This window comes from Nyctereutes procyonoides, unplaced genomic scaffold (genome assembly GCF_905146905.1).
Source record: "Nyctereutes procyonoides isolate TBG_1078 unplaced genomic scaffold, NYPRO_anot_genome, whole genome shotgun sequence".
NCBI lineage: Eukaryota > Metazoa > Chordata > Mammalia > Carnivora > Canidae > Nyctereutes > Nyctereutes procyonoides.
The window spans coordinates 8,152,939-8,176,060 of record NW_026575040.1 but is presented as its reverse complement, the minus strand read 5'-3'; the positions used below and the strand labels follow the sequence as shown (position 1 = coordinate 8,176,060).

At 56.6% G+C, this 23,122-nt stretch overlaps 1 protein-coding gene across 1 annotated transcript in view; it reads right to left on the bottom strand.

Moving 5' to 3' along the window:
* Nucleotides 1-200: 200 nt before the first annotated feature.
* Nucleotides 201-23,122, bottom strand: part of ITGA11 (integrin subunit alpha 11) — a 114,612-nt gene continuing 91,690 nt past the window's right edge. The window contains exons 17-30 of the mRNA XM_055319642.1: nt 22,108-22,250; nt 20,605-20,715; nt 17,005-17,090; nt 15,963-16,170; nt 13,373-13,471; nt 12,493-12,569; nt 11,377-11,466; nt 10,325-10,415; nt 8,563-8,676; nt 8,263-8,349; nt 6,747-6,857; nt 6,540-6,635; nt 2,162-2,275; nt 201-1,514 (exon numbers count right to left, since the gene is read on the bottom strand). Coding sequence (XP_055175617.1) covers nt 1,443-1,514; nt 2,162-2,275; nt 6,540-6,635; nt 6,747-6,857; nt 8,263-8,349; nt 8,563-8,676; nt 10,325-10,415; nt 11,377-11,466; nt 12,493-12,569; nt 13,373-13,471; nt 15,963-16,170; nt 17,005-17,090; nt 20,605-20,715; nt 22,108-22,250 — 1,499 coding nt within the window. The 3' untranslated portion in view covers nt 201-1,442. The remainder of the gene's footprint in view (nt 1,515-2,161; nt 2,276-6,539; nt 6,636-6,746; nt 6,858-8,262; nt 8,350-8,562; nt 8,677-10,324; nt 10,416-11,376; nt 11,467-12,492; nt 12,570-13,372; nt 13,472-15,962; nt 16,171-17,004; nt 17,091-20,604; nt 20,716-22,107; nt 22,251-23,122) is intronic.

The window sequence follows — 23,122 nt, the reverse complement described above, 5'->3', positions numbered from 1 at the left end:
ATCACTGGAGATGTTCCTCCCAGACCACGCAGACATTTGGAGGGGATGTTGTCAAGAGCAAATGGTGGACAAGTCCCTTCTCAACATTTAGAGCTAATGGGAAGGAAGGAGGGGCCCCACATCTACCTCCTTTCTTCGAAGAGAAGAGGTTAGCTCCCCAGGACATGCCCTGCCCACAGAATGGGATGACAGCACCTTGGTTGTTTTCAACACTGTATTTTTTTTTTTAATTTCAAAAAATATTTACGACAGTAAAGGTCGTACTATGTGACAGGGGGGCAGATGCCTTTGATGCATCCCCCTTTCATTTCTACCTCAAAACAAGATTAAGGCATAAATTACTCGCTGGGCACCGGGCGTGCCTGTTGTCCTCAAGGCGCCGTCATTGGTGGTACCACTTGTCCCATGAGCCAGCGGATCAGATATTTGCCACTGAGGTTGCAGAGACTGGGGTGCCCCTACACCGGCTTTAACCAGTGCAGCGTTCAGGAGGGGACCCCTCAGCAGCACTGGCCGAGCCTTTCTCTCGTGCATGGTGGGCAGGAGGGACGGGAGGCTGTTTGGGTGGGGGTGGGGGTGTGTGTGCATGGGTGTGCTCACGCTCATGCACGGGAGGTGGGTGATGCATGAGGGGGCTCTGCACTGCTCCCCCTGCTGCGGGGCCTGCGGGGCAGGGCAGGGCAGGCAGGTGGGGAGACTGCGGGCTGGGACACGGGCCCCAGGGAGTGCCTGGTGCACCTGCTCCCGCGGGGGGGCGGGGGGCGGGCCCGCCTGCCTCCCCGGCTCCAGGTGGGCGCCCCTGTTCTGCATCCCAGCTGCCCATCCGTCCCAGTCTCCGCGTCCCAGGGTCCTTCGTCATCCCTGGCCAGCAGCTGTCACCATCCCGGGCCCCGGTTCATTCAGGGGCAGCTGCAGGGACCTATCTCCTGCCCGCGGAAGAGGCTGGTGGGACTCGGCGCCTTGGGCCACCCGGGGTGCAGGGTGCAGGGTGCAGGGGGTGGGAGGACAGCAAAGAATGCAGATCTGCTGCTCCACGGGGCCCTACTGGGACTTGAGGCCTGGAGTGTGCAGAGTGGCAGGCTTCCTCCCCCGGTGTCTTCCGAGGATGGGACGGGAAGGTTCTGAATTCCTAGCACCTTAGTGGCCCGGGCAGCAAATGCCCCCACAGAGCCTGGGGGAGCCTTTGGTGTGCTGCGGGAGGGGGCCCTCCAAATCACCAGGGCTCCGCGTTGGAGGTGTCCGGGCCTCCCAGGAGAGCGGTCCCTCTTGAAACCAGCTTGAGTTGCTTTCAGAGGGTGCAGGCTTGGTCTCTCAGGAGATGAGGTCAAGTGCAAAGCGAGCTGGTGTCTTCTCCACCCCAGCTCAGTGGGCCACGGGCCTGGGCCCGCAGGCTGCCTGGACCGGTGTCCTGGCCCCCATCAACTTGCAGCCTCCTCTAAGCCTCACTCCAGCCCTTTGGGGGTGGGGTCCAGGCCAGGCTCTCTCCTGCGCTTGGCACTTTTAAAGAAGCCGAGCTGCGGGAGGCAAAGGGGGATGTCTCAGCGGTGGGCAGGGAGGACAAGACCTGTCTCCCCTCCCTGCTTCCTGCCACTAACCCTCCTAAGGCTCCTTCGCCAATACCCCAGCTACCATGGAGTATCCCAACCCCCAGCCCAGCAGGACTCCCTTGGCAGGTGTGGGGGTGGCTGCAGTGGAGTGGATGGAGCTTGAATCAGGAGGCGAGAAGTCTGGCTGTATGGCCCTGCCCCAGTCAACACCCCTCCCTCCGCCTCCCTCACCGCATCTATGATAGGAGGTGGAGGCCAGGGGTTCTCAACCTGAGGTTCAAAGACAGAGAAAGGTTTGGCAGCTTGTTAACAGCCCGATTCTGCTGGAGAAATTTTGTGTTTATGTGTTTGCTTCTTTTTCTGATAAGAGGAGACCTAGATTTTATCAGGTTCTTAAAGGGACCCACAGAAGAGTCAGAGCCACAGGTGGAAGGTCCTCAGGTGGCCATAGCTAATCTGTCTGCTGCAGTGAGCGGCGGATGATTCCGTAGCAGGCAAGTTCTGGGGAGGGGGCTGAGTGGGTGGCAGCTCCCACAGGGAGGATACGGAGCCTAGAGGCTAGTGCCCCTGGCCTGGTTGCTGCTCTCTCCACCGCCTCCCTGCTGGGGCCTCACCTTCCATAGTGCCAGGACCAGCAGGGCCAGCAGCAGGAGGCCCCCCAGGGTGCTGCCCACAATGATCCAGATGGGGATCTGCGAGTCTTCTTGCTTGGAGATCTCAAATGTGATCTGCAAGGGGAGGAGTGCTCGAGGTCAACAGCATTACTGTTCTGAGGCCCCGGGGGACAGCCGGGTGACAGGCGATGGCCAGTGCCTGGTGGGATCTGCTGGCGGGATGGGTGGCACCCAGCCTGCAGAGTCTTCGGAGCACCCAGCCCTTGCACAATGGACAGGTGAGTTAAGTGACCCAGGTGATCCTGCCTCCTTTTTGAAACACTTTCCGCCTTTGGCTCGGGCCACTCTCACTCCTCCTGGATTATTCTATCACATGAGCTACTTTTTTCTTATTTTCTCTGCTGCTTCCTCATTAGCAATCTAAGCCAACAGAGGCTTAGATTCTGGGCTGCTGGAATCTCTAGAAGAGAAGTGAGATCTGAGAGGCCTCCTAACCTAAATTTTGGTGGTCCTTGTGCCTCTGTCCCTGGACCTCTGCTTTATGTAGAGTCACTTCCTGGAGAAGTTTACCTATAGTCTTATCTGGTGAGCACAGTGGGCCCAGGGCCCTTCGTGCTTTTAGGGGCCCACAAAGATATTCTAATTTCTTTTAAATTAGAAGAAGAAAAATATAATCTTGCTTGGATTATGTTTGTCTTTATAGGGACACTGTCATAAAATAATCATCTAAATTATTATTATTATTATTATTATTATTATTATTATTATTATTATTTAAAGATTTTATTTACTTCTTCATGAGAGACACAGAGGCAGAGACATAGGCAGAAGGAGAAGCAGGCTCCTTGGGGGGACCCGATGTGGGACTGGATCTCAGGACCCAGGGAATCAGGACCTGAGCCAAAGGCAGACGCTCAACCACTGAGCCATCCAGGCGCCCCTAAATTATTTTATTTATTTATTTATTTATTTATTTATGATAGTCAGAGAGAGAGAGAGAGAGAGAGAGAGAGAGAGAGAGAGAGGCAGAGACACAGGCAGAGGGAGAAGCAGGCTCCATGCACCGGGAGCCCGATGTGGGATTCGATCCCGGGTCTCCAGGATCGCGCCCTGGGCCAAAGGCAGGCGCCAAACCGCTGCGCCACCCAGGGATCCCCCCTAAATTATTTTTTAGGGAGGAAGGGGCTCCGAGGGTAAAAGTGCTCCAGGCCATGTAAGGCCTCACATAGCCCTGGGCAAGCTCACTCCATGGTGGGGCTTTACCATCTATACACAGACGGCTGTCACGTTTCTCCCCCTACCTGGCCTCTCTGCTAAATCCCAGACTCCTATCCTACCCTCTTCCTGGCCCACTTGGCATCTTTATTTTTTTTTTAATTTTTATTTATTTATGATAGTCACACACACACACACACACACACACACACAGAGAGAGAGAGAGAGAAAGAGAGAGAGAGAGGCAGAGACACAGGCAGAGGGAGAAGCAGGTTCCATGCAAGGAGCCCGATGTGGGACTCGATCCTGGTTCTCCAGGATCACACCCCAGGCTGCAGGTGGCGCTATTTGGGGCTGCCCCCACTTGGCATCTTTAACAGGTCCCCAAACACACTCCTGATCTCACTCCTCACCCTCAAACCGGCTTCCCCAAGAAAGCAAATAGCAGCCCTGTCCTTCCTTGCTGTTCTCAGGCCAGAAGCCTTGTACTGGGCGCTCTTACCTTCACGACCACATCGCCAGCAAAGCGTGTCCATTCTACCTTTGAAGCACCCAGAATGCGGCCAATCCTCCCGCCTCCAGGGCCGCCTCCTTGGAGTGAGAGCCCGCCGTCCTCTCCCCCAGAGACTGTAAGACCCTGAACTGCCTCCCGGCCTCCACCTCTGCAGTCTGTCCTCCGCATGGCAGCCGGAGGAAGGCAGATGTATTCTCTGCTCTGCTCCCAGCGCCCCCAGCTCGGAGTGGAAAATGAGCGTCCTTGTCCTGGCCACAAGGCCGCACACCCACTGGCCTCATCTCCTCCTCCCTCCACTCCAGCCCTCCTGCTACCCAGCCCCCGACGTGCCAAGCACACACCCACTGTGCAGTCTTTGCATTGCTGTCCCTTCTGTGAGCAGGGCTCCCCCACCCCAAGATAGCCACGTGATCTCCCCATGCTCCATGGCCTCTGTCTGATGTCAGTTTATCGGGGAGACTTTCCCCAATCTCCTTGTATAAAATAGCCCCCCCTCCCAAACCTCCATCCTTTTGCGCCTGTGTTTTTCTGGGCAGACCTCATCACCACTCAACACTGAACATATTCGAGTGTCTTGCCAGTCTTCCCATCTAGAATGTCAGCTCCAGGAGAGCAGGGCTTTATCTGCTCTGTTCACTGTTCTATCTTCAGTGCCTGGGACAGAGTAGGAGCTCTGTCAACATGCTGGATGACTGAATGAATGAACCCCCGAAGCAGCCCTGGCTTGGCCGCGGACACAGTGTTCAACAGGAAGCAAATCACAGCCCCCTCTCTGCCTTATCTCACACAGCCTCAGTTTCCACATCTGAAAAATAGGGGCAGGTGTACCTCACGGCGCCTTGAGGAGTGAGCCAGGTACAGTGCCCGGCTCAGAGTCAGGGCTCAGCAAATGGCTCAGGCCTTCTATGTTCTCTTTCCACCCAGGAAGGCTGGGACCTTCTCCACCTCCCCACCCCCGGCACCAAGCACGTAGCCAAGCCAACAGAGGCTTAGATTTGGGGCTGCTGGATTCTCTAGAAGAGAAGTGAGGCATCCAGAGAGTATTAGGGAGATCTGAGAGGCACCTGGGTGGCTTAGTGGTTGAGTGCCTGCCTTCGGCCCAAGGCGTGATCCTGGGGTCCTGGGATCGAGTCCTGCATCGGGCTCCCCGCAGGGAGACTGCTTCTCCCTCTGCCTGTGTCTCTGCCTCTATCTCTGTGTCTCTCATGAAAAAATAAATAAAATCTTAAGAAAACAGAGGGATTTGTGGGGAGGTGGGAGTGGAGAATTCACTTAGAAGACATGAGCTAGTTGTAGAGGGAGGGGTAATGTGTGCATGTGTGTGTATGCGCGTGTTGTGGCGGGGTGGTGAGCCTGTACAGCACCTCTTCTCTCTTGGTCACCTGCAAAATTCTGACACATGTCTTAAGATTCAGTCCAAGTGGACTGTCTCCAGAGAACTTTCCCTGGACATCCCTCCCCCAGGCCCAGCACCTGTGCTCACCCCCGGATTGCAGCCATGCTTTGTTATCCTCATCCCCTTGTCTGCTTAATTCATCTCTGCATCCCCTGGGGGCCTGAGTCATAGGAGGAACACCCAACAAATGCTGGATGAATGAACAAATAAAACTGCTTCTTAGCAGGGGGTCCTCTGCACCTGCTCCCCCTTTGCCTGGCAGCTCCCCAATCTGTTTATGAGTGATATTTGTGTGTTTTTAAGGTCTGGCTTCCAGTCCACGCTTACTGTGCTTTCCAGCATCTCCTGGGGCCGGGGCCGGGGGGTGTGGGGGGGTGTGGGGTGGCTGCTGGGGGTTAACTTGGCCTCTGGTACAGGACCACTCTCATGGACCCCAGGCCATGGACGGTTTAAACGGGGATGTGGCCAGTGGAGGGCAGCAGTGTCCCACGTCCCATGTCTCCTCTCTCCAAAGGTTTAGGCTTTTCTTCAAGACCCAACTTCTCATTTTCTCAGGAGAGCAGGGCACACAGGAAGAAGCCCCACTCCCTTCCTGGGCCCTGATTCAAGCCTGTCTGGTCTATGACAATCCAGCTTTATCCAATTCAAGAAAAGTCCCAGTACAGAGACATCTTGCATCCCTTGTTCTTCACGGATTCAGTTCACACCAGACTTCTAAAGCACGTTATATGCATTTCTTTAGATTTGAGGTGAGAATGGATAGGGAGGAGAGGGGTGGATGGTCACTCTAGGCTGCCAGGCTGCCCAAGACCCTGCCTCACTGCTGCTGGAGCCAATCAATGGGTCCCTCCCCTCCCCTCCCCCACCCTCCATGCCCCGCATGCCCCTGCCCCCTCTCCCCACCCCCAGGCAGGCAGGCCTGATGTCCAGTTCTTTCCTCTGGTGTAGAGTCCACAAGTTCCCCTCCTTCCTCTGCTTCCCTGGGGGTGCTGCGCTACGGAGCCTGCCCCCCCCCGCCCCCAGGCACTGGGTAAATGCCTGCTTCTAGCCCCCTCCCTACTTTGGCCCCTAAAGGCCTGATTGTCTTGCTTATCTCTTCTGATGCTGCACTAACTGCTGATGGACCCATCTCTCTCCTGCAGGAACACAGGAGGAGAGAGTATAGGAAACTCTAGGAGAAGGAGCTGGAAATAGGGCCGATTCCTTAGCTGGTCTGGCTCAAGCTCAGGCCTGCAGGGTTTCCAGGGGCTCACCTGGCGGCTGGGATCCTCCTCGCGGAAGATGAAGGGACTGTGGAACTGTCTCTGCAAAGCCGCATTGACAGTGATCCTCATCAACCTGTACCTGAGCTGTAGGATCAGAGGCCTGGTCAGAAGCGGAACCCTCCCCTGGAGGGAGACTCCCCAGCACCCACCGCCTGCCCTTTCTTCCTTGGAGTGGAGCCCAGGCGCCCTACTTACTGCTTTTAGGGACCTCAACCACAGGTGCCCCAGCAGGTGGAAATTGATTTCCTGGTTGGGGGCCAGCCTCACATTGCAGTTGATGGAGATGACATCAGAGGTGCTGTGATTCTGAAAGAGGAGATAGGTCTCAGGGTGAGCGACCAGGCTCTGGGGAAGCAGGGGAGGCAGCTAGCCCAGCCATGAGCCAAGCAGAGACTTGGGCCACCATTGAGATAGCTGAGCTGTGCGCCTTGCCCAAGTTTTGCTCCTGGAGGCGGGGGGTGGGGGGGTGGGGGGGTGGGGCAGAGGACCGGGGACCAGAGAGGTGGGGGGTGGGGGGGACACATGGGCTGCGGCAGCCAGGGGGTGGCCGGAGACAAGGTAAGGATGGTATATCCGATGCCAGTTGAAGTTGTGCGTAATCGCGTGTCTTCCAGGAGCAGAACTTTGGTTCGACGTGAGGGAGCCTATAAATGTCATCACCGCACAAACAGATTAAAGGAGACAGTTGTATGATTACTGTAACAGATGCAGAAAAAGCATTTTAGGAAATCCAACTTCTGTTTATGGTAAAAAAACACTCCCAAGGAATGCCCTGAATCTGAATAAAGACTATTACAAAACAACCTACGGCAACCTATCATATTTAATAATGAAAAAAACAATTTTTTTTAAAAGAGGTTCAAGACAAGACTGTCATCATTTCTATTTCCCACTGCCCTGGAGGTCCTACCCAGAGCCAGAAGATGAGAAGAACAGCTTACAAGGATCGAATGGTAAAGCTAACACAATTATTATTTACAGATGATACCATCTCGGCGGAAAACCCAAAGAAATCATCAACTAATCAGAATGTATTAGGTTAGACTTGTTTGTGTCCCTCTCTTGCAGCCACCTCAACCCCACCCAGGCTTGGTCTTCAGTGAAAGTACACTGCACTCCGAAACTACTTTGTGTCACGTACTCGTTTGGGGAGATAAAACCAAAACAGCCTTGATTTTGTTTGGGGGAAGAATAGTGAAAGTTTGCTCAGAAGCTGGTATCTGGGGACAGTGGCAGCCCTGGGAACCTAAAGCTGGCAACTATAAGCAGGTGTCTTGGGGAGGGGCTTTGGGAGGTGACATGAGCTCCTTCCATCTCTGGGGACAGGGAGGACCCAGCTGATGGGGTCAGTGTGTCCAATGCAAGCCGTGTAGGTCCTGGCCTCTGTCACCTCGCTCCGGTGGGGCTTCCCCTTCCCTCTGCTCCTCCGTATCCTGATGGCCCTTTAAGGCACAGGTGTCATTTCACTATCCCTGTTCCCTTACTGGAGGTCATCTGCTCTGCTGTCACTTTCTTGACACACCTGTCACAGCCTCGTCCCCTGGCTTCTTTGGCACTCACTCTCACGTGTCTTCCGAGATGGTGAGCTCATGAAGAGCAAGACGTGTTTTTCTCCATCCTGTTTCCTCTGGGTTCAAGGCTGGGCGCACTGTGCTCTGGGCAGCTCTAGTGCCACCGGATACGGAGAGGGGGTACCGCGCAGGACACTCACCAGCTGTGGGGCCCGGGTCAGGTCTTCCTCCGTCGGGGCGTGCCGGTACTCAGTGCTGTTTCCCCAGATGTTACAGGATGTGTTCACCTGCACAAGGGCCACGTGCAACCGGCCTCACCCCCAGCACCAGCACAACCCAGCATCCCAGAGATGGTCCTTTTCCTCTCTTCCCCGGGAAGGCCCTGCTGGCCCTGGTCCTGGCAGGAGGAGCTGAGGGCTGAGCACGCAGGGACACACCTGGGGGGCGGTCTCTCTCCAACTGGTCCCCTCCCGTAAGCAGGTTCCCTAGGCCCCTGGTACCTGGTCAGTGAGGAAGTCCCTCAGCATCAGCAGGCGGTTGCCCCCCCTGGTGGCAATGGGGACGGTGATCTTCATCATCACTCCATGGATGGGGAACAAGCCCAAGTTTTGGATCTGTGGCCAGAGAGGGGAGGAGTCAGTACTCCCAGCAGCTGCGGGGGAGGGGGAGGATGAGGTCCATCGGGGTGATCCCCACAGCCAGGCCTGGGAAGCAGGCCCCTTCATGCCCCCTGGGAGCATATTTCTTGTAGGAGCTCTAAAGCTCCGTGGAATCACAGTGGGGCGGGGGTGCGTGGGGGGTGGGCCGCACGGACAAAGTTGCATGAAAGTGCTGAAGGGGCCGGGTTCCTGGAGGTTGAGGACAAGTCAGTGGAGCCATGAGGCTGGGGAGCAAGGTCACGTCATTTTCCCTTGGCTGAACCACCTTGGGCTGTGGTCGGGGCGGAGATGCTGAGAGCAATGAGTTGATCATGAGGGAGAATCATGAATTAATGAAGGCTCTAACTGGCGAGCAAGTGGGGGTGCACATTCTAGCTGTGACCCATCCGGTGTCGGAGCAGCAGGGCTCTGGAATCAGAGGGGCCGCGACATGCCCAGGGCCGCGACCATGTCCGAGCTGTGTGGCCTCTGGCAGTGGCTAAACCCCTGCTGGACCAGCCTCCCAGGCGCCAGCGTATCTGAAGTGCAGTTCCCAGCGTCAGCCTGCCCCCAGCTCTCACGCAGGGTTCAGGGGGCGGGAGCCGGTGTGACCCACTGGGCGGACTGCTCGACTGCCTCCTCATTCTCCTTCTCGCTCCTTCCTTGCATGGAGACAGAGGGGAAAGCCACATTTCCCAGCCTCCCGAGGTAACTGGTAGGCTGAGGAACTGCCAAGGAGCTTCTTTAGCAGGGAGGGGCTTGCTCTTCTCTGCTTCCTCCTTCCCGGGATGAGAACGTGATGGCTGGAGCTACAGCTCTTTTGGACCATGAGGTGAACTTGAGAGGCTGGGAGCGATGTGTCGAGGATGGTGCAAAGGATAGAAGACCCAATCCTGAATGACTTTGTGAAGCTGCCAGCATGGACTTCTTTTACGGAGAGAACAGACCCTGGCCCATTTAGACCACCATTTTTTATATTTTTAAAATTCTATGCAGCCACACCTAAACTTCACTGATACATCTCTCAGTCCAGCTCTTTTTTATTTTTTTTCTTCCCTCTCTTTTTTTAAAAAATATTTATTTATTTATTTATTCATGGAAGACACACACACAGAGAGAAAGAGAGAGAGAGGCAGAGACACAGGCAGAGGGAGAAGCAGGCTCCATGCAGGGAGCCCCGATCCCGGGTCTCCAGGATCACATCCTGGGCTGAAGGCGGTGCTACACCCTGAGCCACCCAGGCTGCCCTTTTCTTTTCTTTTTTGTAAGATTTATTGATTTTTATTTGAGTAGGGGGAGAGGGGCAGAGGGAAAGAGAGAGAACCTCAAGCAGACTCCCTGCTGACCACAGAGCCTGATGCAGGGCTAGATCTCACGACTTTGAGGTTGTGACCTGAGTGTAAACCAAGAGTGGGATGCTTACCCACTGTGCCCTCCAGGTGTCCTCCATTATTTTCTAGATGAGGACTGAAAGCCTCAGAGAGGAGAAGGAACTTGCCTAAAATCACACAGTGAGTGGGTAGCAAGCAGGGCCGGGGCCGAACCCCAGGCACTAGCAATGACTTCAGACTCCTCCCCTCCCAAATGGGGGCTCCTCGGCTCTTGTCCCCTCTGCCAGCCTTACCTTGAAGACGCAGCTGAAGGGAGGCCCGATGCCATCGTACATCTCCAGTGAGCTGTTGGGCTTGACCTCGTAGTGGCTCAGGCTGCTGCTCCTGTGAGGACAGAGGACAGGGCTGCCGTGAGCCCAGTCGGCCTTGGCCAGTTGGGTAAGTGCATTTAAGAGGGTGTGGGCATGTGCCTGGCTCCCCTAGACCACAAAAAAGAGCTTTCCTCCTGTGTGCACGGACAGGAGGGCTGTGTCAGGGAGGATTCGGAGCCTCCGCAGGATTACAGCTGAGATCAAGTAGCGACCTGCCTCCTGCAGATGGGCAGGGACCAGAGAGCCCGTTGTTTGCTAGCCCTGTCCCGGCCCCTCTGCCCAGGGACGTGGTCTCTTTGGTGCATGAACTTGCCTCCTGGCCATGGCATGGGAAGGCCTGAGCTGGCTTTCTGTGTGGTTGCTGCCCTGCCTCCTCCAACCGCCTGGGACCCCCCAGGGGACAGGCTGGGGGCCAGCGGCCCAGGATGGGGAGGGGAGGTGGGAGCAGTTTGCCTCGAGGGGAGAAGCATTTTCTCACTTTCACTGTGTAGAGCTGCTGGTGCAAGGTGGTGATAATGAAAAGCAGATGGACTTTTAGTAGGGTATTAAACAGTAAAATAGTATTATTTAGTAAGATATTAAATAGTAAAATAGTATTTTACTATTTTACTAATAGTAAAATATTACTATTTTAAAATCCTCTCCGACCACACCCCCACTGATTGCCTGCCCTGGGGGCGGACACCTCCCAGGGGGGCCGCCCTGGGCCTCCCTCTTTGTCCCTGGCGGGAGTGCCCTGGAGGCCAAGTCTGTGTCTCCCCTGCAGCTATTTTGATACCACCCGCCCTGCATGGCTGGGGCTGCACTCCCCGACCCCTCAGGGACACACCAGCTCCGTGTTGTAGTCACTGGACACTGGAGCCCAACCCTTGAGACCTCGGGTCCTATTAGAGTCCCCCAGAGGGAGCTGCATCTTAGGCCTCACTTCTCTTGGGCATCCCCCAGCCTGGGGTCCTGGGCACCCCCCTGCCCACCTGGTGAAGAGGACATCAGCCTCATATTTGAGGTGGAAGCGCAGGAGGGCCGTGTTGTCTTCCTTGGTGCTCTCCTCCTCATCACTGTCACTGCAAGGAGAGCCACGCGGAGCGGTCAGCGGCTCCCGCAGCTGAGCCCGCACCCTGGACGGGCTCACTGCAGCGCCTTCACCCGGGCAGAGCGGGGCTGGCTCCCCCCACCTCCCAGCGTACAGGTGAGAAAAGGATGGCTCAGAAAGGTTGGGTCAACTTCCCACCGACACACAGCGTGTAAATAGTGCAACTGGGAGCAGAGCACTGGCTCCTCTCCTCCTTCTCCAGTGTTCTTTCTGCCCGGACTTCTCTCTTCTAGGACATTTTTCCATTTTAGAAGACCTTCCTTGGGGCACCTGGGTGGCTCAGTGGTTGAGCGTCCGCCTTTACCTCAGGGCGTGGTCCCGGGGTCCCGGGATTGAGTCCCGCATCAGGGTACCTGCAGGGAGCCTGTTCTCCCTCTGTCTCTGCCTCTCTGTGTGTCTCTCATGAATAAATACATAAAGGCTTTAAAAAAAATAAAAAGACCTTCCTTCCCCTACTCTGTGAGGATAAGCCCTGCTTTGCCTATCTTCAGGGGCTGCTGTGAGGCCTGACCATTTATCCATGGTGCTCTATAACTGGAGGTTGTAAAAATAGGTGCCATAGAAATCGCTATTTAAAGGTAAGGGTATGGGACGCCCGGGTGGCTCAGCGGTTGAGCATCTGCGCTCGGCTCAGGACGTGATCCTGGGGTCCCGGGATCGAGTCCCACATCGGGCTCCCTGCATGGAGCCTGCTTCTCCCTCTGCCTGTGTCTCTGCCTCTCTCTGTGTGTCTCTTATGAATAAATAAATAAAATAATTTAAAAATAAAGGTAAGGGTATTATTATTTATATCTGAGCGGCCACAGAAATGCAGCAGGTGTGTGCACACTTGGGGACTGATGGGGGGGACCGTCCCGGGTTGGGGCAGGGGGGGATGGCCTGGTGATGATTCCACTGGGCGCAGGGGGGCACAGTTGCTAGCAGCAGAGCAGGGTGGGAGAAGCAGTGAGCAGGGGTGGGGGGAAGGTTGGGGAGAAGGAGAAGGCGAGGCCCTGACCTGCCAGCGGTGAGCCGGATCTCCAGATGGTGCAGGAAGACGGATTTACTGAACTCAAAATCTAGCCGGAAAGCCACCTGCGAGGAAGAGGTCCAGTGGCAGGGTTCTGGGGGGCTGGGGGGCCTGGGAGGCTGGGGGGGGGCTGGGTGTGTGTCTGGGCATGGCCAGCCTGCCTCTCCCCGCCCCTGCTCTCATCCCCCTCTCCCTTCCCCCAGCCTTGCACACCCTGGTCCTGGGAACACGCTGCTGCTCTGACTGGCTCTTGCCTCAAGCCCCCCTCTGTCTGTCCGATCCCTGCTCTCCAAGCAACCTGGTCTCAGTAGGGTCTTCTCTTGCTCCAGAACCTTCAGTGGCTGCCCACTGCCCAGCGGTGATGGGCCTAGGGCCCACGACCTGGAGTCTGGGCTTTGGAGATTCTCCTTCCTGGAGAATTAGCTTCTCCCCTCACACCTTCTACCCACTTTCCACTTGCACTTTGAAGCACGTGATGGAGCGCTCACGGAATGGTCATGTTTCTCCCAATCTCTCCCCCTGCACTCAGCAGGATGACGGAGGCCAGACTTGGAAAAAATGTGTTAGGATAAAGGGCAGCAGGGATAATTGGCCAAGAGGTGGTGGGAGAGCGGTGGGTGGGTGGGAGGGGTGCCCCCCCGGGTGCCCCCTCCCCAGGTGAAGGGGCCGATGCTGTCTGGAAGTGGGCAGGTACCTTAGGTCATCCGAAAGCCATTTCCCGGGAGAGAAAACTAACATCCTTCAAAGCCACGTGCAGGCTTCTCCATCCCTCCTCCGTCTCCCCTCTGTTCACTTCCATTTCTCTGGCATCCCCAGTGCCTCCCAGGACCTGCCCTGGTCCCACCCAAACACCGTCCCCAGCCTCAACCTTGGCCTTGGCCCGGAAGAAGGGGTAGCTGACATTGCAGACTTTCTTGTGGAGTCTCCTCTCCTCGTTCACGCACTCGATGCTGCCGTCTGAGTTGTCCTGGGGATGGGAGGGGGGCACCGGGGGCAGCAGTTGGTGGACCAGGGACCCAGGTCTGCGGGCCACCTGTGCCGTCTCTGCCACCTGTACTGACACTGTAGCACAGGCCCTCGCAAGGGAGCTGGGACCACAAGGGCCCTGGAGACAGGGGTGGCGTGGCTCCGAGCTGGGGCCCCGCTGGGCTGGCCCGGGGCCGCTCCGCACAGGACCTAGGGAGGGACTGTCACACAGCACTCAGCTTGCTGCTGCTGGGTGCCTACTCGGCATTGGCCTGGGTTTCATCTGGCTTATCTGTGAAATGGGGATGGGAGTGCCGACCTCCTTTAGTTGCTGTGAGCATTAGGTGGCACAATGCCTGTGACGTGGTGCCTGGCAACACCCAGAACAGCGTAATCAGTCAGTAGGATGAAGCTCTGTCCCTAATGTGCTCTGCACCCTTGGGTGCTGGCTGGCCACATGCCTGTGTGTCTCGTTGGGCATGCACGTGCCCGTGTGGATGGAAAGGCAGGTTTGCGTCGACTCTGCACATGCGGGTCTGCATGAAGGCACGTGTGTGCACCTGTGCCCAGCTGCATGCGTGAGGAACAAGTGCATTTCCTCAGAGATACAGGTAGGTCCAGATGCTTCTGCGTGTGTGCGCGCATGTGTGTACAAAGTGCATGTGATCAGACTAATGCATTTGTATCTGGCTGGGGGGCTGCTTCCTCCACTAGAGCTCCCCTTGGACAGATGGGGTGCAGAGGGGCAAATTGGAGAGAGGAGTTCTCATCTCCCAGCCGGGAGCAGCTCCTGGGCTGGGGCTGAATGGGCAGCATCCTGTGAAGGAGCCAGGCTGCCGATTACCCCTCTACACCACCTGCCGTGTGTGTGTGTGTGTGTGTGTGTGTGTGCAGCACTTTATAGAACACACTGTCCTCTTCTCTTTGCCTCCCTCAGTTCCCGAAGCCCTTCTGTGTCACAGAGATGAAATCCCAGGATTCCTGCCCCTGGACTTATGAACAGGCTCCGCACTGTAAAGTCTGGGCCAGGGAAGCAGTGAAAGGTGGATGCAGGCTTGGGGTTCGGTTTCCCTTAAACACCCCAATTCAGGGGCACTTGGGTGGCATCTGCCTTCAACTCAGGGCATGATCTCAGGGTCCGGGGATCGAGTTCCACATCAGGCTCCCCGCAGGGAGCCTGCTTCTCCCTCTGCCTGTGCTTCTGCCTCTCTCTCTGTGTTTCTCATGAATAAATACATAAAAATCTTTTAAAAATAAAAAAAAACAATCTACATGCAAACATCACATGGGCTCCGCATCTTCACTTAGGGCTGTGGGGGGCTTGGCGGTGGGGCCCAGCCCTGCCCTGGGCCTGCTAGAGGGAAGGCCTGGTGGCAGTTCTGCAGGGCATGTGAGGACAGAGGGGCCCCCGCACCCGTGCCACCCTGCACTCTGGGCTCCGTGTTGATGCTCTGAGATCCCGGAGGGTGGAGATGGTGTCTGCAGGGACCTGGGACCCTCCAGCACCCATACATGATGGCGATGTCCTGGGTTTACTCAATCACCATGTCTTAGGGGCTTCTCCGTGCTTGTGCCCCGCGCGATTCGGGGTTACAACAGGCCAGCATGAGGCACTGTGTTTCCTCGGGGCACACACAGGGCTGTGCCAGGTGGGGGGCGTGCTGCGTGGGGCTGGAGGAGCCTGTGCGGCCTGCTGGGGCTTCAGGAGGCCACTGCAGAGCACGCGACACAAGGCCTAACTGCCATGAAGTGCTGGCTCAGGAAGCAGCCGCTGAGTAGGAACCCCATTCTGCTGCTCGTAGGCCCCTTCGCACCTCTCTGTGCCTCAGTCTCCTCCTCTGTAAGATGGTAACCAAGACGGCACAGGAGTTTGCCGGACAGGAGGGACCTTGGTGGGAAGGGCTGTCCTGGGAAACAGCTGTGGCTGGGGGCGCTAAGGGTGCGGGGGTGAGGGCACAGGGGGCAGGTGATGGACGGGGCATCAGGACGGGCCTTGAACGCCACAACAGTCTGGAATTTGTTGTGAGGGCAACAGGGCATGATAGGAAATTTTAAAGTGGGGAATAACCTTTCCTGGATCTTGTTAGAAGGGCCCTTTTGAGAAAGCCTGAAGGATGAACTGTAGGCAGAGGGTGTGAACGAGCTGGTGCGCTCACGTGGTGTGTGTGTGTGTGTGTGTGTGTGTGTGTGTGTGTGTGTGTACGCCTACTCATCTGTGTCCCTAACAGGCTGAAGGACATTCCTCCCCACAATCCTGAAGGGCTCAGGCCCTCCTCTACCGGTGGTTCTGCACCCTGGCTGCACACTGACGTTACCCAGGCCACCTTAGAGGCTCCTGCTGCAGGCCCCACCTGGCACCAGATCCACTGGAACCTCGAGGAGAAGCCCGCTGTGGGTATTTGTAACCCCCTCTTCCTGGGGTGATTTTACTGTGCAGCCAGCCAGGCCCTTGGCTGGACTCAGGCAGGCCCGGCAGGTCACCAAGGTTTTACCTTCTGGATCAAGCTGGCAAACTGCAGGTTTGTTGACTGCGAAATATTTAGGACGGTGCTATAGGCATTCTCGCCCCTGTTCTCCAGCATGGCCTCCACTGCGACCCTTCGGCGAGTGCTCTCGATGATGAAAACCGTGGTGTCAAAGGACAGGGTGTATGTGGAGCAGTCCTGCACGGGCTTCCTCAGCACTCGCTGGCAGTACTCCCTGCAGGACAGAGGCCCCGAGGGGCCAGGCAGGTGGAACGGGGGGGCAGGGGCTGTGCAGGGCCAGATCTCACTACTCATGTGTCACCTCTCTACTCAGCATGTTTCCCTTTTGGCTCTGGCTACCAGGAAGCTCAGGGCTCAATGCAGAGACAATCTTGATGAGTAGCCTAGATGGCTTGACCATTCACTTCTCCACCCTTCTACACAGTTTGCATGTGCTATTTCTATTTATTGTATATGTCTTCTATCTAATCACCTCATGGTTGGGTAAAAGTAGAGTATGGATTATTTGAAAATAAATGATGTAAACTGAAAATAGAACATTTTTCATGATTTTTCCTTGTGTGCTACTTTTTTTTTTTTTCCTTCTGGGATCAGGGAGCTCGTGGGCACCCTGCTAATCCTCTGCTAGCCTCCTTCGCGTTGAGCTCAAGCAGTCCATAATGGGCTGTACAGGTCACCCAGCTGGGGGCTTGGGGGATGAGCATCCAGGATCACAGGTCCTGGTCTCCACCTTTCATCTGTTTGGTACTAAAGACTCCAAAGAAAGGATTCCTTTTCCTAAGCAAAATTTGAGGAGGTTGGATAGATGAGTCCTTTTCATTTTGCAGAGGAAGTAACTGAGGCCCAGAAAGGAAAGGCCCAGACATGCCCGATGTCACACAGGGATAAAGAGGCAGAGCCTGGGCTAGACCCAGGGTCCAAGTTCAGTATTTGATCCATGCTGCCTATAAGAATGACGTGCAAGAAGTAATCGGGGGCCCTGGGAGCCCCAGATCTACTAGCAGGGAGGGAAAGGAGTCAGGGTGGGGGCGGGGAGGAGCCGACTCACATGGCTGTGGGCAGGTCACTGCGGGCATCCAGCAGGAGGTCAGGGACACAGTGCTCGTCCTCGTTGCAGCCGTTCCAGAAGGGCACCTGGGCCAGGGAAAGCCAGGGAGGGGTGGCTGGGTGGCCCCTCTGCTGCCGGCCATCCCTCACCCCCTCAGTACACCATCCTAGACATGGGCTTTGTCTTCTCTGCCCTCCTCAGACACCACCCTGCTGTTCCTCATGCTTTTGCAGAGACAACTCCCTTCTTTAAAATATGGTTAAAACTCGGCTTCTCCCGGGTCCCTTTCAGTTCTCAACTCTCTTCCTCCTTCGGCTGGTACCCACCCCCCCAGCAGGGCGATTGCAGTCCATGTTTACAGATCAGCTGTGCTGGGGGCAAGGTCTTAGGTAGTGGGGGTGCCGGAGGAGAAAGACATAGCTTCTGCTCTCAGCTCATGGGGAAGATTGGTACATGAATAAATAATCAGAGTGTGAAATGTGCAAAAAAATCTTAGAAATCTGTATGAGGAATAGGAGAGGCAGAGGGAGGAAACCGTCACTTTGGCCTGTACGTGGTCAGAGAAGCTTCAGGGAAGAGACAGTCATAGGTCAGAGTTCTGAAGGATGACCACGTTAGCTGCGTGACCAGAGGAACAGGGAAGTCGAACGGAAGGATGAGCCTGTGCAAAGGTCCTGAGGCATGAAGCAGCATGGTAAGTTTGGGAAATGATGGGTGGTTTAAGTGTTGCTGTATTTTGGGGTGGAGAGGATGGAGAGATGGGTGGGGTGTGTTCTTACAGAGCCTTGGGGAGTGCCTTGGAGCTGATGGGAAGCACTGACTGCTGCAGGCAGGGGAGTATCCTATCAGCCCTGCATATTGAAGGCTCCCTGTGGCTGCTGTGGGTGCGTGAACTGGAGGGATCAAGGCTAGAGTCAGGGAGCCCACTGAGGAGGCTGCAAGAGATGATGATGGCGTTGGAAGGGTCCTGGGTGTGGAGAGGAGACAACAGGTTAGGGGCGCACCAGCGGTGGGGTCCCTAGGACCTGGAGTTCATCAGAGCTACAGGGCCCAAGGCCCAGGACAGTGGACGGGTTCCTTCCTTAGCGTCTGGAAGGGTGGCCACACCATCCGTTTGGAAACACAAGGGTTATGTTGAGTCGGTTCTGGGGCACCATGACTTTGAAGGACTTGTGTCTTTCCAGGGCAAAGTGGTCAGCAAGCAGTTGAGTGTTTGGGTCTGGGGCTGAGGAGTACAACTGTCCCTCCCAAGGACACAGCCAAAAGCCAGGGCAGGGGGAAGAAGCCCGCACAGATCTGAAATCCATGGACTCTTCTCGAAGGGGAGCTCCTCAGTCTCATGAGATCCCCATGCGGCCCACGGCTTCCCCATTGCTTGGCCCATTTGCAGCTGGAAGCAGGCACGCGGCAGCCCTCAGAGAAGCAGCGCAGCCAGAGTGGATGGAGTGAGGCCTTCCGGCGAAGGGACATAGTGGGAAGGCCCGTGGTGGCCCCGAAGGGCTTCACTGAACCCCAGCACCCATGTTCCCACGCGACTGCGAGTCTCTGATAAGATACCCCACTCCCACCCAGCCTCCTGCTTAAAAAGGGAGAAAACTGGGACTCCGGGGTGGCTCAGTGATTGAGCGCCTGCCTTCGGCCCAGGGCATGACCCCAGGGTCCTGGGATTGAGTCCCGCATCAGGATCCCTGCATGGAGCCTGCTTCTCCCTCTGCCTGTGTCTCTGCCTCTCTCTCTCTCTCTCTCTCTCTCTCTCTCTCTCTCTCTCTCTGTATCTCATGAATAAATAAGCAAAATCTTTTTTAAAAAAACCATGCATTAGGGGTGCCTGGGCAGCTCAGTCAGTTAAGCATCTGCCTTCAGCTCAGGTCATGATCCCGGGGTCCTGGGATGGAGCCCCATAAGGGCTCCCTGCTCAGCGGCGAGCCTGCTTCTCCTGCCTCCCCTGCTCCCCTGGCTCGTGCTCTCTCTCTCTCTCTCTAATAAATAAAACCCTTAAAAAAAAGGGATGAAAACTATACTATAACCTTCAGAAACATTTCCATCCAGTTGATTAAAAGGAATAATTAATGTGATAAGCAACTGCTGCACTCAATTATATGGAACAGCTCATTCCCCCGGGAGGTGAGATACCGCAGTGCTTGAGCAGCTACACAGGAATCTGTCGACGAAGGGGATCCCTGGGTGGCTCAGTGGTTTAGCACCTGCCTTGGGCCCAGGGCGTGACCCCGGGGTCCTGGGATCAAGTCCCTTGTCGGGCTCCCTGCATGGAGCCTGCTTCTCCCTCTGCCTAGGTCTCTGCCTCTCTATGTCTCTCATGAATAAGTAAATAAAATAAAAAAAAAAGAATCTGTCAACGAGCACTGGGCAGAATGTTTCTAATTTGCTAGAAATCCAGATTAACAGGATTTTAGAAATTTAGCTGTTCCTTGCAGCTCTCAATAATATGATGCAGGTTCTTCCTCCTGAATGTTCTCTTCACGCATCCCTTCAGCCTGCCCTTCTCACTTCTATCCCTTACTTACAATGTCAACGCCCCTGGAGTAAAAGGCCACTCTGCCCACACCCGCAGAGCTGGGCCTGGCCTATTCCTTGAGGTCCAGCCGAAAGTCACCCTCTCCAGGAAGCCCTCCTGCCCTGGCATGAGCATCTGATTGCTCAGTTACGGCTCCTCTGAGCTCACTGCCGTCTTGGTCCTGGCCTACGGCCCTCCTGCCGGCTGGCACAGCTTCCAGCAGCATTGGGCAGAGCCAGCCCCACGCGTTAATCCGAATCATGGGCTTCGACACGCTCGCTCGTAGAACGAGTGGCAGCTTCCCATGGGTTTGCTGTCGTGGCTCTGTAATTACGGCAGTGGGGAAAACAGGGGGGACGCAGCGCACCGGCTCACCCAGGACTCTTGCTTTGCCAGTCCACTCCCCACCCCTTCTCGAACATTCGACAACCTCTCTGATATGTTTGTGATGCAGAAGCAGGAGAAAAGAGGGAAGAGGTGAGGGTCGAGGAGGGCTGGGTGGTGGAGTCGGAGAGAGGTTGGTGTCAGGGAATGCGGGGTGGGGGGTGGATGGGAGCAGAGGGGATCTCCAGGAGCCGTGCTGCTCCTTAAAGTCCAGGAACGGTTCACAAACTTCACCTGCTCCCCCTGCACAGTTCGGACAGAACTAAGCTGTGCTCTTTCCTTCGAGTGGGCTGTCGGCAGGAGGAGCACATGAGTGTTCAATACCAGAAAGTTCTGACGTCCCCAGAGCCGGGGATTGGGGGCCGTGGTCGAGAGGCTGGAGCAGAGCTGCAGAGCAGGCTCTGGCCTCCAGGGCCCTCACCCGTCCATGGGGGAGGCAGGTGGTAGAGACCCAAGGGTGTTTCTGGATCTGTGATCCTCCAGGACCCGTCCAGGGCTCACCCTATGCTGGCCAGACAGGGGGGTCCTCGACCTCGTTGACAAAGGAGGAGGGAAGGGGTCGTGCTATGGGTTCGCAGGGAAGGAGAGGGGAGGGTGCTGCAGGGGACTCGGGGGTGCACTCTGGATCTGGGCTTCGGGGAGCAGGTGGGGGCCAGGGGTACTGAGCGCCCGGGTCGTGTGCCCCGGGTGCTGGGATGTACCGAGACTCGGAGGGTGGTGGGCCAGCCGTCGTCCAGCACCGGGCCTTGGTCGGGGTCCTCCAGGGAGTACTCCACCCAGAAGGTCACCGGCTTCACGTAGTCAGCAGTGTCCTGAGGAGGAGATGGGACGGGGTGAGGGTGCGTGGAGCACCTGTTCCTGGGCCAGGACGCTGAGAAAACTTCTGCTTCCTGAGGCGGGAGGGCAGCCTTCCTGTCGGCATCAGGATGAGTCCAGGGTAGAGGAGCGTGCCAGGTGGCGGGAGGTGCAGCAAGCCCTCCTCCCGCTGAGCCTTCAAGGCCCGGCACCTGACCCCTAGTGCCTCGGCCTCTGGGGAGCCAGGTGCCCCCCGACCCCGTGCGCACACCCTGGCCAATTCCAATGGCCTCTGTATGCTGGTCTCACCCCCTCCTTCAGAAGCTCCTGGCACAGCCCCAGCGCCGTGACACGGCTTCAGGGGTGTGTGGACTCAATGAATGAACAAATGTGTGGATAAACAGGTTGTTCCAATGCGCCCAGGTGTAGATGGTCAAGAAGGGGACGCTTAGAGACGCCTACAAAGTCTCCCAGGTAGAACCCAAATCCTGATGCCACTGGCTTCTTTGTATCCAGGCCGTGGCTCTCCCCAGCTTGGGCTTGCATCAGAATCCCCAGGCGGGCCCAGCGACGCACTGAGGCCTGAGCCCACCTCCAGAATCTCGGATTCGGTGGGTCTGGCCTGGGGCTTGAACACCTGTGTTGTTAACAAGGTCCCCTGTGCCGGCGATGCTTCTGGTCCGGGGGAACCACACCTTAAGAATCAGTACGCCAACCATCAGAGGCGACCACACGTTAACAGACGTGAGGACTTCCCACATCTGCTCATCTTTCTGACTTCTGGCCTTTGAACTACAGGGGTCAGGTGGGCTCTGAGTGCCCCCTGCTTGCGTCTCCAAGGCTGGAGCGGTGGCATGGGTATCTGGAGCTTCTTGGGGGCCGACTCTTCATCTTCTTCCTTATTTGCAAAACCAGACACCGGGCCACTGTGGGTTCTCTACCTCTCCCAGGCTGCCCACTCTGGGTTCCTCCTCCCTGTCCGCCCCCACCATGGGCCCATCTTGCCTGGTCCTCATCTTCAGCCAATGCCTGCTTCCATTGCCTCCCTACAGACTGACCCCTGTTCCCTCTGTGCGACCTCATGGAGCCCATCTTCCTCCCCAGATTTCCTCCCCCGCTAAAGACACAAAGGGCGTCAGAGAGGTGGGGAAGAAGGGATTTCGCAGAGGGTACCACGAGGTGACAGGCAGTGTGTTCTAGTGGCCTTTGTTCCAGGGCATGAATATGGGGCGGCCAAGGTCCAGGACACCGCACCCTGACTCGCCTCCCGAGGCCTGCTGGGGGCTTGGAACCGGCCTGGCGCCAGCTGAGCTCTCTGCCTCCCCCGTGGCAGCCCCTCCTCCAGCTCTGTGTCCCCTTCCTGTCTGAGCTGGGTCCCTGCCGGCGGGGCTGCCGGGCGTCAGGCTCACCAGGACATGGAAGCTGATCCGCTCACAGTGCTCCTGGCCGGAGGAGAGCAGGACAGCTCTGTTGGTGTACCGGTCGCCGCCCTCATCCAGGTGGGCCCGCGGCGTGTACCGCCTCTCATCCATGGTAGCATTGTACCTGATGCCTGCAGGAGGGAGAGGGCAAAACCATGGAGGTGGAGCCACAGTTCCACCCAAGACTCTTGGCCTGTCTTTTAAGAGAGCCTCCTGAAAGCCAGCCTCCTCCAGGAAGCCCTCTAGCCTGGCCTGGGGAAAGCTGCTCTTCTCCCCTCGGGAGGCCTGGTGTGGGTGGGAAACTCCCAATGCAGGGATCGAGGGAAGCACTGAGAAAGGAGGAAAAGAAGGAACCAAGAGAAGAGAGGCAAAAGGAGGTGGGATGAAGAGGGGGGCTGATAGCAAAGGGAAAGAGAAAAAGGAAGAAACACAGGAGAAATGAATGAGGTAGAAGAGGACGCAGGACGAGGGGCCAGGCTGTTGCGCTCCTTTGAGCCCCCGCTAGAGTCCTGGACCCCCAAGCTCTCCTTCCACCTTCCAGGTTTTGCCCTGGCCTCCGGGATCCTGTCAGGCCTGGGTCAGAGCCTCTGCAGGCAGCAGTCCCCACCCCACGGGCCCCTGCTGCCAGCTTCTCAAACCTAAGACCCCGTTCTGGGGTTTAAGGCCTGCAGCCTTTAATGAGACTGATCTTTTACTAAATCCAGGAAAGCCTTCGTCTCCTCGCCTGTGCCCCAGCCAGCCCTCTGCGTGTGCCAGGTTCTTGACTTTTTTCCTTTTACAGATAAACGTTGAAAGAGGAGCACAGCTGCCCAGGCTGGCCCTGACCTCTCCCCCACCCCACCCCATCCTTCTGGGGGGCCCTGCTCCTTGGCTAAGAAGCTTTCAGAAATCCCAATTCGCTGCCCAGGGCCCAGTGCGATCCCAGAACCCGCAGCCACTACTTTGTGGAGCCAAGTGGGCCCAGGGCGGCTGTGAGCAGGTGTCTGGCTGCCACCCTGGCTGG